This window comes from Asterias amurensis, chromosome 4, assembly GCF_032118995.1.
Source record: "Asterias amurensis chromosome 4, ASM3211899v1".
Lineage (NCBI taxonomy): Eukaryota > Metazoa > Echinodermata > Asteroidea > Forcipulatida > Asteriidae > Asterias > Asterias amurensis.
The window spans coordinates 19,736,252-19,750,369 of NC_092651.1; the positions used below are offsets into that span (position 1 = coordinate 19,736,252).

The following is a 14,118-nucleotide window of genomic DNA, read 5'->3' on the forward strand; positions in this document are numbered from 1 at the left end:
GTCCAAACCTTTGAGGGGGATCTGTTCATATTTTGCCCGTGCTTCTACTGACTGAGTTCATGCTCCGACACGATCCGTCTTTCTCTAATCTCGGCAGAAATATCAAAGTCCAATTCCTTATCTTAGGAACAGGATCATAAAAGAACCGCCTTTTAAAACATCTACTCATAACTACAAGTACATCAACGTCATAATCGAACCAGAATTGCCGGTAGCTAGTTGATGAGAACAATAACACCTCTTCAGAAGTTTGGACACGGTTGGATTTATGGTGTCGTGGATTTGATTGTAAAGAAAACTTTCTGACAGTAAAGTGATAAGGATAGTTGCAGTATTTTAATAAAGGTAAGCTAATTAGTTTCAGATGCTGGATAATGAATGGTAATAATTTAATCAGATTGATCTGCCATTAACCATGTGTTAAGGTGACACGGCTTCAACTTTACCAGGAAGTCACTCTACTATAAAAAAAAATAATAATAAAAAAAAAAGAAAAATAAAAGTGGGAAACATCAATCCATCGTCTTAACTATAAGAGATAGGCCTACTAAACAAGAACAGCATTTGCCTAAATAAAGTCACGAAAAATGATGCGTATCCAAAATAAGATACAAAAACAGGGCAAGATTTCGTGTAAAATATACAAGTACAACTTGTTTGCTTTGTTTTGGACAAATACAGAAAGAAAGAACGAACGAACAAACCAACAATTTAATTAGCATTAATAATATTAAACAAACTACCCTTTTAATGTAGGCTAGGCCCCTACTGATTACTGATTTCATTTTATAACTTTGTCGTACCCTTACACCGATGAGGCACTTTACTCGAAAAACACAAAGGGAAATAACTCAGGTGGGATTCGAAACCACGACCCATGCACCACTAGTGCATAATTTTATGATTTCAATTGCTTGTTTTAACAGTTAATTTATAGGGTTTCAAGATGAGTGCCAACACGCCGTCCACAGACTCCCCGGCCCGGCCGAGGACTGAGTCCCACTTGGCAGTCAACAGGCTACGCTCTGACAGTAGACGGTCGCGTGCACCTAGCGTGCTGGATCGCATGGCAGAGAAAGTAAGTCAATTAATTATGTTTGTTGTGTGGAAATTTACCTGTTTTCACTACCAAATACCAACCTGTTATATGTAAATGGATTGAATGCAAAAGAGGTGAGGAAAATAGGAATAGATGATTTCGGGAACTAGTCAAGACTGGTCCTTGCATGAAACGTCCTGACAGTAAAGGCATACTTGACCAGGTTTTGAAGATGCCACTCCCAGGGGATTTTTAAAAACTAAATTTCAAGAACCCTCGCGCTCTCATTCCCAAAAGAACTTAAATGGCGTTCAGCAAGTATCTGAAGCTGAATATAGTCAGAAAAGCATCCCAAGGGAAACATCAAACCACCTATTTGTAAAGAAGACAATGAAGAAATTCCAGTTTTAGAAACGCCCAACCCGAATGCAATGCAAGGCTTATGGTCTGGGTATCGAACCGGGGTCTCACAGAGTGAAAGGCAGGGACAGAAACCACGAGCCAACCCGACTACCCGTAGCATTGCTAAATAAGACCTCCGTTCAAAAAACGACTCATTTTTACAAGATGGGGACACTTTGTAATAGTTCAAAATGCATGTTTCTCGCAGTATATAATCGGTCGACCTTTCTGGACAGGTAAGGATATAATTTGACCTAAATAAGGGAGATGAAGTATGGAGATGGGCCTGTGTGTGTGCTGTACTGCTAATTCGTCTAGTACTAGCCTGTTGGGTATTGGAATTATACGTAGACAACACTTAGTGACTTACTGCCATGTTCAAACCAAAACAGTTTAACTACCTTGTACCATGGAGGTACAGTGTGGTCTTTTTCTCAATTTTGTTTGTTCTGGTTTTGTAAAAATTAATAGTGTTGAGCTACAACTTACAATTTACAAGCCCCACCTATCTTAACTCCCCCTCTCCCTACCGACCTATATTCCTATTTTTATAATTATTTATCCCTACTCACAAGTCTTATTTGTTGATCTTCTATATGGTGCCTTTATAGCCCCACACTCCTCCATAGGGATTATAACAACACGTATGTTGTATTATAGCAGTTTTCTTACTTGATATTAATGATATTCTTGCAGATTGGTGCTGATATGACCTTAGCAGCAGAGTATTATGATCCACATACAGGTCCTGGGTACACTTCACCCCCAGCTGACATAGAACCAATTGCGGACATTGATGCAGAATCAGGCAAGAAACTCACCAGAAAGTGAGTATCCTTAACCCATATCGCCTTGTCATTTGCAGAACGCACACTCTCCTGCTATGGTCCAAAAGAGTAGAACACTTTTCCAAGTCACATCAAGGATGCTCAGACAACTCAAGACTTATTAACTTTTGGTTTTTACCCAATCACACATTGTACACCGATGTGTGTAAGCGTTGTATACTGAGTACATTTCCGAGTCCTGTGAAAAAATATCACAGGCATATTACTCGGGTGGGATTCGAACCCACGACCCTTGCAATTCTAGAGCAGTGTCTTACCAACTAAACTACAGAGATTACCCGGTAGCTAGAGGCAAGACTTATTTGTTGAAGAACTTATCAAGACTTATTTGTTGAAGAACTTATCAAGACTTATTTGTTGAAGAAACTCCTCAAATGTAACTTATTTGTAACAAGTATATTGTAACTAATTTTATGTAACTGTCTTTGGCTGGCCTTGGATTTTGAAGCTTTATAAATGTTTTCTGATTGATTGATTGATTGATTGATTGATTGATTGATTGATCCTGAACCCTTACACACTGTACTCCAAACCCCATCCCCAGACACAAATCCCAATCAATCCCTGATCCACACACTATTCTAATTCAGCCCCTAAAAAAATGGGCCCCTAACAAACAAAAACAACCCACCTGAACACACACATCCACTTTTCCCCTCCTGGTCTGCCCCATCCATTTGGTGCTCGATATGTTGGCATGGTGTACCCCACCTCCTTGTGTCCTGGGCATCTTGGGAATTTTGAAGATGATCTTAGAGGAGTGGGCGGGGGGGGGGGGGGACTTTTGTATGAGAGGAAAGGAGTATGTGAAAGTATGGGAACACTTGGGGGACACCCTCTGCCACATCTCAGGCATGGTATAACCCCCAACCCAACACCCAGGGCCCAATTTCATAAAGCTGTTAAGCAGAAAATACTGCTAGACAAATTTCTTTACTAAGAGTTGAGTGGAGCACCAGTCACAACAATGTAAACTTTATGTAATTTTGGCTGGGAAACTGTTTCTGTTAAGCAATACTTTTATGTGCTTAGCAAGTTTCTCAGGCTTAATGAAATTGGGCCCAGACCCCATCCACTACCCCTCCTTAAATTACTCAAATTGATCAATTGACTTGTCACATTTGGAAAAAAAAATGCAGAAAGCATTAACAGCCTCACAATTCAACCCTAGCAGAGTCAATTAACAACTTTGTCAACTAATCTTAGTTTGGGTAAATGATAGAAGTTTTAAATATAGCTGTTTCCTTTTTCATTTTTGAAAAGTCAGCAGAGAAACCTTCATCACTTTTAAGCCATTAACATCTGTAATCTTTTTTATTTTTCAGGCAAAGACGAAAGTTGAACAAGTAAGTTTTTTGTTCTCATCAATACAGCAGAGTTATTCATTTAATACTGAAGACTGTAATGCCAGGGCTCAAATTTGTTAGGAAAGCTGACAAGACTACAAGTGCTTGTTGCTCATAACTTTCATTGGGCCAGACTTTTGTTCACAAGAAAAGATTCAGAAAGAGAAATAGTATGGAAATGCCAGAATCAAAATATTGAACTTGCATGTTACTCGGGTGGGATTCGAACTTATGACCCTTGCGACCCTTACGACCCTTGCAACTCGACCAACTAGACTACCGAGGTTGCCCATGAGCTAGAGGCAGTTTGAATCCTATGTTTTGGCAGCGGGTACCGCAACTTTGTTATTGCCCAATATTCGTCTTTGTATGTAAACACACATCTATTACATATTCATAAAACTATAACATCTTGACTTTTTCAGAGAAGTTACATTGAAGGAAACCGGTGAGACTTCTGATGAGTATGACTCAAGATGGGTCTCCATTTACATTGTGTATCTTTGCGTCTTCCTCTCAGGAACTGGTGAGTTTTTAAATTTCAATTATTTGATCCACAAGCCTTGGTTTTATAGGATCGTGCCTGCACAATTTGGCTTTTTGCATTTATGTTATGTAATGTTGAGTATGGAAATAAATGATAAAATTGGATTGAATTAAATTGCAATCCATGACTTGTCTTAGTCTTACTCCCATGAAAACCATGAATTTTTTAAATTTTATTTCTTTTAGAAAAACTTGTTTCCTGTTTTTATTCATGTTCCCTCTACAGGGAATTAATTACAGTTGTATTTTGCTTAAACCAACAGGCTTTTCGCTGATCCTGCCCTCTGTCTGGCCATATTTACAAGAAGTAAGTAATGTTTAATTCTTCAACACAGAAGAGCTCAGAAATTAATTTATTTTTAGTCTGATACATGTATCTTATCATTTCAAATCTTCCCCATTTAAAATGCCTTTACTAAAAAAAAATATATATATATTTTGTTTGATAACTTTCAGCCTATTGAGGAATTGTTTAATTTAAAAAGAAACAAGATATCTTTCAGGCTTAAATTTGTTTATAAATGCATTTTAATTGAACCCGAAAATATTTACTGGGGAGGGAACTGAACCTGTGACCTCTGGATTAACCAAAGCTATTTAGCCCTAGTGTTAGCATTCTACTTATTTTGGCAATATCTTTGTGCGGGGTGCCCCAGTCAGAGGCAATACTGCTGTATTGTCAGGGATCACGCCCAAGTTTACGATACACCCTGGGAATTGTTAGTAGAGGAATCACATTCAGGGGATGCGACTTCTATTTTTGTGATACCGGTATGCCATTTTTAAGTGCTATAACTTTGAGAACATTATTCTCAAAATTAACAGCAACAATTTTAGTCACTTGCTTTTCAGTGTGGTTAATGTTTTCAGATTGAAATAATATTTTTTCCCTGATGATTTCTTGATTGATTGATTGTGTACCTAATCAACCTGTCTTGCCCTTTCCCTATTCAAGGTAGACTCCACAAGTACGACTAACTTCCTGGGATTCACAGTGGCTTCATTCGGCTTGGCCCAGTGCATCGGCTCACTGGTCTTCGGCTGGTGGGCTGACTACTTCAAGTCAGTCAAGATGGCGCTGATCTACTCCGCAGGGCTGACTTTCATCGGTAACATGGTCTACTTTCTGGCAGACTTTGTCCCGACTAACGGCCGTTGGGTCGTGTTGGCTGGACGTTTCTTTATCGGTCTTGGAGCTGGTGAGTGTTAGGTTTACCATATCGATAGAATATTGAAAGCAACTTATATCGTGGTGTATCAACTTGGTTTTGCGTTTAATTTTTTGTTGTACTACAGAGGGACTTGAACCTGCATCCGTCAGAATTACTGAGCTATTGTGCTATCTTTAGCCCTAGACTGCCAACATTAGAGCTAGATTGCTCAGTCAGCTCTCCTTGTGGTTTTGGGGCTTGTCTACATAAAATGTGAACTTTGTTAAGGAAAATTACACTGTACTCAATGCATTGGCTCTTGTAGAATTAAATATCGGTGGCCAGACAAAATTAATGAATATTTAATTTTAAATTAAGAAGTAGTTGTATCCCAGTGTAAATATTGCAACTTTCTTCTTTTTCTACAGGGGATGTTGCTCTCGGTCGTACCTATGTAGCTTCAGCAACTACAGTCCGTGAACGCACAGACGCTGTAGCTCTTATGAGTGCATGTATCTCCATTGGATATATTGCTGGACCATGTAAGTTAAGATAATGTTTCCAAACTTTATGAAGAGGGTAATAAATTGTAATGAGCCCCCCCCCCAAAATGTGTTTAATTTTCGGTTGGCTACGCTTAAAATTGCAGTTGACTATTTTTGAGAATCAGTAGGCCTACCTCCGGGTAACCCCTCTGACCCCCTTAACCAGGGCGTCCCCATACGCCCATTATCAAGGGCATAATATAAATTTGAGGAATAAATGTTGGTCACTGGGTTGTACATACTTGTGAAATTTAGTTTGTGTTGTTTGTTCTTTTCCCTCTATTTATTTGGCTTTTACCTTAAATTTGACTGTCATTATCTGTTTACATTATTCTTTTTAATGTTCCTAGTCACCTTTTAAATTCTAATTTGTTTGTAGCTGCTGGGCACCTCTGAAAAAAAAAGGTGTTTTGCTCAGAGGTCTCCCCAGGGTAAATACGAAATAAATAAATTAAATTATTATAAATTCTTTTCTCAGTGTTGCAGACAGCGTTTGCCACCATTGGTTATCCTGGCTGGTCCTTTCTTAATATGTACTCCGTGCCGGTCCTATTCAGTGCAGTTATTGGAATTGTCAACATTGCTCTGATTGCCATCAAATTCTACGTGAGTCAGTCTCCTCTGTCTGTGTTCATTTTAAATGAACAGTGCAATAGTTCCCTTTTAATGCAATTTTTGTTCAGTATACTTTGTACATTGAAGGGGATGTTGGCCTTTGAGCCATCTGCTTTTAATTTAATGTGATGAAAATAATAAATAAGAAAATTGAATTAGCTGTTGCAAACAACTTACCAAATGGACCGATGGTATAAATGCAAAAAATAGTTAATGGTCTGACGTTTCGACCCTAGCAGAGTCTTTTTCAAAGGCTTCGAGAAATATAATATAAAGAATTGATGCTGGGCACTCTTAGACATGGTATTCATGTTCTGTCGTTGCAAAATATGGGATCTAATCCTGGTTGACCTTATCATTGTGAAAAAAAAATATAAAAAATTCACAACATAAATTTTGTTTGATTATTACCCTTGCACTGTGATGTGTATTTCATACAGCAAAACCAGTGTGTCACATAACTATTAAAAACGAAAAATTCTGAAAGCATTTCAATATTTAACAAAGTTTTTTACTATACAAAAAAAACATACAATATTTTTTTCCCCATCTTCTTTATCTCCTTCTCCCTCTGCTTCGTTTTTTCACTCAGTGACACTCCTGTATATTTTATTTTACTTAACTTGTAATATTACCTGCTAGTATATTCACAAAACCCAAGTACCTAGTTAGAGTGATGTCAAAAACACTCAAACTGGGTGCTTGAGTTTTGTCTATTTATTATTATTATTACATCTGTAGTTTTTTTAGTACTATGTAATTTGGAAAAACACGCAATATAAATATCTTTTCGTTTATTATTATTATTATTATTATTATTATTATTATTATTATTATTATTATTATTATTATTATTATTATTATTATTATTATTATTATTATTATTATTATTATTTTTTATTAAGGATGCACCTGTAGCTGATAGGATGCTCAAGGAACAAGAGAAGTTAAGGAAAGGCAGTGTAGCAGCCGACGTCTTGGAGAATGGAAAGGATGGGGCTAAGATTGAGAAGGGTGTAGATGGACTGAAAGATGATAACCAAAATATTGATGGTAAGTTACTTTCACTAATTTTCAGTCCCTGTCTTGAGTTGAGCCAGTTGTGAATAAAGGGCTCGCCTCACACCAATGTGGCCCAGGTTCAAACCCAGAGGGCCATATGTGAGTAGAGTTGTTCATTGGTTCTCTCCTATGCCACCAGAGTTTTACTCGGGGGCCCTTCGGTTTTCCTCCTTCTGGAAGTACCAAGTACTTTCGATCTATTTTATTATGAGTTGTGATGTGGCTGGCTGTCTAAAACAAGTGCTATAAAAGTTGCTTTTCTTCAAGGCGCACAACAACTTTCCCATAAGCACACACCCGTAATGTACACAGTACAACAGCAATCCTAACACAAGTGAATAATATGCGCATGAGTAAGTTGAACATTGTAATGAAATTTTCCGTCAGTCAAATAAAAACTGTCTTTGAGCACGAGCTGGAATACATATCCGATCCAATTACAATGTTTCTACATGTACATGTACCATTTCAACTTTTGGGAAGCCCCTTAGCTAGTGTTAATTTGACCCAATCTCATGATTATGTCATTGCAGGTGAGAAACGAGGCAGCACATCCAGTGATTCCAGTGGCTCTTCATATTTCGAGGATGACAGTGGCGCCAAACTTGACATTGTTGCTGTCATTGTCATTAATATCCTATTCTGTGTCACATCATTCATCTTCAGTGCACTGGATACGTAAGTACAAAGTCAATCCTCTAAAAAATATGTATTATTATTATTTCTTGAAATGATTTCATGCTTTCATTGGAATAAACTGACGAAGACACTCATTCATTTTTGTATACACTGATTAATCAGGTTGCATAATCATTAGTATTTGGAGGGTGGTGACGGTGATTGGGCCTGTAATGATATTGGCACTAAATGTGTAATGAAAAACGTATTTGGGCTTTCCCAAACCGGCTACATAGTGTAACTTTTTCTAATTTTTAATCTCTGTATATTTTCCTGTAATTGGACCTCTGGTCGCCATGTGAATATTTGTTTTTAATGAATAAACCATTAATGAATGAATGAATGAATGAATGAACAAATGAACATTGGTTACAGGTTGACCAGTGCATGATCTACAAAAGCTCTTTCCTCCAACCCAGGCCTAAATGTTGTCCTGTTTTGTGATTATTTATCAGGCCCCTGTGTAAATTTGTTGGTGTTATTACTACTTTCCTCGTACACCTTATAATTTATATTTGTTTTCATGTACCTTTATTTTCATGTATTTAATCATTGCAACATTGAAAAAAAATGTATTATCTATCTTATGTGGCTTCTAAAAATCTGTCTGATTGCATTGAAATATTCATGATTGTGCCTGCAGATCCCATACGGATCACACCACTTTTGTTGACAATTCCTTCTCTGTTGCAGGGCCATGATTGTGGAATGATTTTCCCTCTTCCTTACCACCATTAGGGAGGCACCATCTCTCATCATCTTCATGAAATTGTTAAAATCTCATCTTTTTGCATAATCAAATGTTTTGTTATATTCTGTTCCATTGCCTTTGTATTTGTACATGTAACTGTTTTGTACATTGTTTACATCTGTGAACAAGCGATATATTATAAAATTATGTATGTGTATGTAAACCTACTCAGTTCTTAAAAGCTTGTTTATTAAGTCTGTTCTCCTTATGAGGATTTATTTTTGGAGTACCTATTTTAATGACCACTCATCTTGTTTTTGTTATTTTCATTTTAAATTGTTTTCTTTAGTGTTGGAACTGCTCTGGTAATGGACATGTACGGTCTGAACCAAGAAGACGCCATCTTATATCAAGGCATCTTACTCGCCTCAGTCGCATGTCAGTTCATCGTCGTCGTCCTCCTTCTTAAACCATTGAAAAAGTAAGTCATTCCTATCATAGGTTTAAAACTTGACGTCCTTGGTTATAGGGTTCGAATAAAGTACATTATTTCATTTATTCTCGCTAAAATATTTTCCTCCTTGTTTTTCTTTCTTTCTCTTTTTACCAACCCCTGCTCTACACAATCGCTTATTTATTTGTTTGCTCATTTTTGTATGTTTTCTTGTCTGCTTGTTTGTCTTTCTTTCTGTCCGGTAGGCTAAGGCATCCCTCCTCATGCTCCTTTTTGGGGGGATTTTCCCACACATCATTTTCTTCTGCAAGTTCTTGTTTGTTATATAAATGCTTTCATTATTATTATTATTATTATTATTATGTTATATGGCCATTTTTGTATGCCTCTTTTGTTAGTTCATATAATTGTGTATTTCATGCATGCACTTCAGTACTTTTGTCTTTCTGTGCTATGGAAGTAAATCTTGTATGAATGAATAAATGAATAATAGACAAATGCTTTCTTAGTAGGGTTTGAAACTTTGCATGGTGGAAGTATTACTAAGACAGGTTTGCGATAACACCATGTGAAAGTCTCTTGCTCTGATCCTCTTCAGGAGAATGCTGGACTCTGTTGCTTAATATTGCTTTATTAAATTCCATTATGCCAGGTTAAATTCTATAATAAAGGACCTGACCAACACATTCTTTAATTACTTGTTTTTAAACGCTCTGGTATGAGACCCTGCCAACCACAAACTCGTAGAGTGTCGCGGCCGAGTGGTTAAGAGCATCGAATTCAAGTTCTGGTGCTAATTCACCGGAGTGTGGGTTCGAATCCCGATCGTGACACTTGTGTCCTTGAGCAAGATACTTTACTATAATTGCTTCTCTTCACCCAGGGGTATAAATGGGTACCTGCGAGGGTAGAGGTTGATATTGTGAATGAAAAGCTTTCGGAGCGCCACGGCAGCTCGGGGCTGTATACTCCCTAAATGGGAGCTGAGAAAGATTAAAGGGATGTTTATTGGCCCAATGACCAGGGGACTAATGTAAAGCGCATTGATACGGTTTATTGTGAAATGCGCTATATAAGAACTTGTTATTATTATTAAACAAACTGACTTCTTTGTTAACATCATTTGTTCCTAACTCAATCTATCTGCTTAATTCTGTAATCAGTCGGTAGTTAACAATTTTCTCCCCACTGGAAAGGGACATAGTTTGTAGTTTTAAAACTTTTGAAATGTGATAACTTTTTAAGTTCACAATTGTATGTAACTGTGTAATTGTACGATTTACTGTATTTTGTGTATATTTAGTAGTTTAACTTTTATTATAATCTAACAATAATAAAATTAATATAATCTAATTCAGTGCCTAGCGTTTAAGTGCACTGGACTCAAGCTCTGGTGATTTAGTCATCAGGGTATGGGTTCGAATCCCAGTCATGACACTTGCCCCCATCTCCCACAAAATGAAGGCCTACAACTTGTATCTTATTCAATATGTTTCTTTTAAAATTGATGCACATGAATTCAGTATCTTAATTATATTTACTTTCAGTTTGGATTACATTGGAAACAACAAAACAATAAATGACTATAACTTTAACTTAATATTTTCTAGGTTCATAAACATAAGAACATAAAAACCCAATCAATGACTGATAACCTAGAACTTAATATTTTCTAAGTTAATGAGCAAGCGAGCCATCTTCATGATGGCAAATTAGGTGGTTAACTTTTATAGGCCACTGTGTATGTTCTTAAATGAGTTGTTTTGTGATTTTAATGTTTCAGTTGCCAATGGAATACAACTATATGTATTCTTTTAAAATAGTAGGCCTATCTTATTCAATATGTTTCTTTCAAAATTGTATATGCTCAAAGTAGCATTACAATGACAAACACCAATCAAAACTGATATACCTTAAACTTTTTTTTTCTCCAGGTTAATGAGTGAGAGAGCAATCTTCATGTTGGGATATGTGATTGCTACTATTGGAATATTTGTCATGATACCATGGGGAGATATACCACTGCAGGACATTTCAGAAGGACAAGATCAAGGTATAAAAGAAAGACACCATGGTGAAGCCATCTTGGGCCTCCTACCCCCCAACGGTTGGTGTAACCAGAGGGGTAGGGGGAGTTGGGGGCCCCCACTCAGAACCTTTGCCCCCACCTCTTTCCTTCCAAGTGAGAATGCCCCCCCCTCAAAAAAAAAAAAAAATAAAATAAAAATAAAAATAAAAATAAAAAGGGGAATGGCATGTTGTGTTTGAACGGATAAGAGTGGTGTTTCTGATCAGCAGAGTGTAGGTTCGAGTCCCAGTCATGCCACGTGTCCTTAAGCAGGACACTTAAAATTGTTTCTGCGTCCTAGGGATGGGACGTAGGTCCTGTGTGATGTGTAATGCACTTTAAAGATACCAGTGCACTCCTATCATTAAGAGAACGGGTTTGCGAAGGAATAGGTCTCATACTTCAACTCGTACATGTAGCTCCACACCTTGTAGGAAAAATACTTACAGGGCATAAGGACTTCACGGTGGTATGCGCTTTATAAGAATGGTTTATCATTATTATTGTTAATGATTATAAATTAAATGGCCCCATAAAATATGTCTTTAATTGGTTACTCTAAATACTATTATTTTTTGAAAGTGGTCCAGGTTTGGATAAAACTTCAAATAATAAACAACAACCAAACACTTTTCTCTTCATTAGATCTATTTGATGAGTTCCTTGGTGGGGTAAGCCCTTGGCCCGAGGTCTGCGGGGACTCCGACCCTGTCAGCGCCTTGACCAACCCGGCCAACCATGCCGTGGGTATCTTCAGCGGACCCACAGGGGTAGGCGGTGGTAATCTAACCTATGGGGTATGCTGGGAGCTGTATGAATGGTGTTGTTACGTTCCACGTATCTACATCTCACAGTACTTGATAGGGTTCTTGCTGGCTATGGGGGTGTCTTACGGGTTCTGTTTCATCATGGCGTCTACGATCTACTCCAAAGTACTCGGAACAAGTAATCAGGTGAGTCAGATATTTGGAAACTATGTTTGGGGTTAAACGTTAAACGGTTAAAAGATTTGATATTTAAATAGTGTGCATTGATTTTGTTTACTATTTTTTGTTACTGTATGCACATTTTTAAAACTGTGATGTCAAAGTTTATTTATTGTAATGCCATACAGTTTCATGAGTCTATAACTTCAAGCGTAACATAATAAATTTAACCCTAAACATTTTTACCCTGGTCAATATTGTGATTTTGCTGGATTTTGATTCCGATGATTCATTTTGATTCTATTTGATCTCACTGATTTTTGTCTTTTCTCCAGGGTAAAATGATGGGATACCTAACAGCAGCCGGTAGCCTTGCTCGTATCATCGGCCCAATCTACATGGGTCAGATGTACAGCGCAGTAGGCCCACGGCTCTCCTTAGCAATAATACTTGCCATGCTGATACTCTCCGTGTTCCTGGGTGCTTGGCACTACTCTAAGTTTGTCCCGTATGGAACCAAAGAACTTTTTAAGATTCACTACTCAGATATGGAGGGGTACGGACAGAGGAAGAGTAGCACGGATAAGGGTGAGGTAAATCCGACGTTCCAGGGTGACGGGATTGAGAATAGCTATGCTACTGTGGATGAGTCTGCTACTATCCAGGTATCCGTTACTGTCAACGAGCCTGCTACAGTCGAAGAGTCAACTGCTCTATAAATTCATGGGATTAGTTTGTGAAATTGCTGAAAGAATAAGCAGTGAGATTGGAAAGAGAAAATGTAACTAATGGGAGCTTCGCAGGCTTACTTCTGTGCCATCTAGTCTTTAACTGGGTGCCGTTCAAAATGTTGGGTTTTGCTCATGGACAATGCCTTTCACAACAGGGTTATTCCACATTTTTAAGGAAGTTGAGCTAGGAGTATTTTTTAGAGGAAACTCGTACACAAGTGAGATCTTTTTTGGGACAAGGTGATGAGAGAAGTTGTGATCTCTAAGATCCAAAAAGCGTACACTGTTCATAAATCATGAAAAGCTTTCAGTTTTACCTTATGTTGTGATTTTGTTTGATTACTTACGCCGGATTGTTGGTCGAGTTCAAGTGGGGTTTGTTAATTCATAAACTTGCAAATTGTTCTGATCAATATTTTACTTTTTTTTTTATTGTTTATAAAAATATTAAAACGATTTTTCATTACTACTACTCAGTTAAATGTGCAGAAAGTTTGAAACGCAATGAGCATTTGTTTTCACATATTATATCTGTAACATAATGAAACATATTAGTTTTTTGCGGAACCACCATTGGAGACTATTGAAAAGTTTAATAAGTCAGGTAATATGGTTAGGTTTGGGGACTCAATCTCTCAAAATGACCAAACTAAGATTTGCAGTTGCCAATGCTGTCAGGTGAATTGAGCCAATGGTGTTTAAAGGAACATGTTGCCTTGGATCGGTCGAGTTGGCGTTTTAAAAGCGTTTGTAATCGTTTGTTATAAAATGCATATGATTAGAAACATGTTTTAAAAGTAGAATATAATGATCCACACAAGTATCACTCGAAATTATGTGGTATTCCTATTACCTCGTCGAAAAATACGGGCGGCCATTTATGGGAGTCAACTTTTTGAATTATATGCTTTTTAATTCTCATGTTCTTGTATATAAAATATTTAAAATCTCTTTGCAGGGTTGAAACGCACATTCTTAAAGAAGTATATTATAAGACCTAAAAGTATCAGTGAAGG

The 14,118-nt window shown here is 37.4% G+C and overlaps 1 protein-coding gene across 3 annotated transcripts; it reads left to right on the plus strand.

Annotated features, from left to right (window-relative positions):
- The first annotated feature begins 189 nt into the window (after positions 1-189).
- LOC139935883 (major facilitator superfamily domain-containing protein 8-like) lies at positions 190-13,100 on the plus strand. 3 transcript variants are annotated; one of them, XM_071930497.1, is made up of 15 exons: positions 190-345; positions 927-1,078; positions 2,138-2,268; positions 3,615-3,635; positions 4,061-4,161; positions 4,445-4,488; positions 5,137-5,380; positions 5,761-5,874; positions 6,356-6,483; positions 7,398-7,545; positions 8,088-8,232; positions 9,273-9,404; positions 11,312-11,430; positions 12,091-12,398; positions 12,707-13,100. In XM_071930497.1, the coding sequence occupies exons 2-15, from the start codon at positions 947-949 to the stop codon at positions 13,088-13,090; spliced, it is 2,151 nt and encodes a 716-aa protein (XP_071786598.1). In that variant the 5' UTR covers positions 190-345; positions 927-946; the 3' UTR covers positions 13,091-13,100. The 3 variants fall into 3 exon arrangements, with proteins under 3 accessions (XP_071786598.1, XP_071786599.1, XP_071786600.1); XM_071930498.1 differs by lacking the exon at positions 190-345 and adding an exon at positions 550-633; XM_071930499.1 differs by lacking the exons at positions 190-345; positions 927-1,078 and adding an exon at positions 1,540-1,677.
- Positions 13,101-14,118: the final 1,018 nt, after the last annotated feature.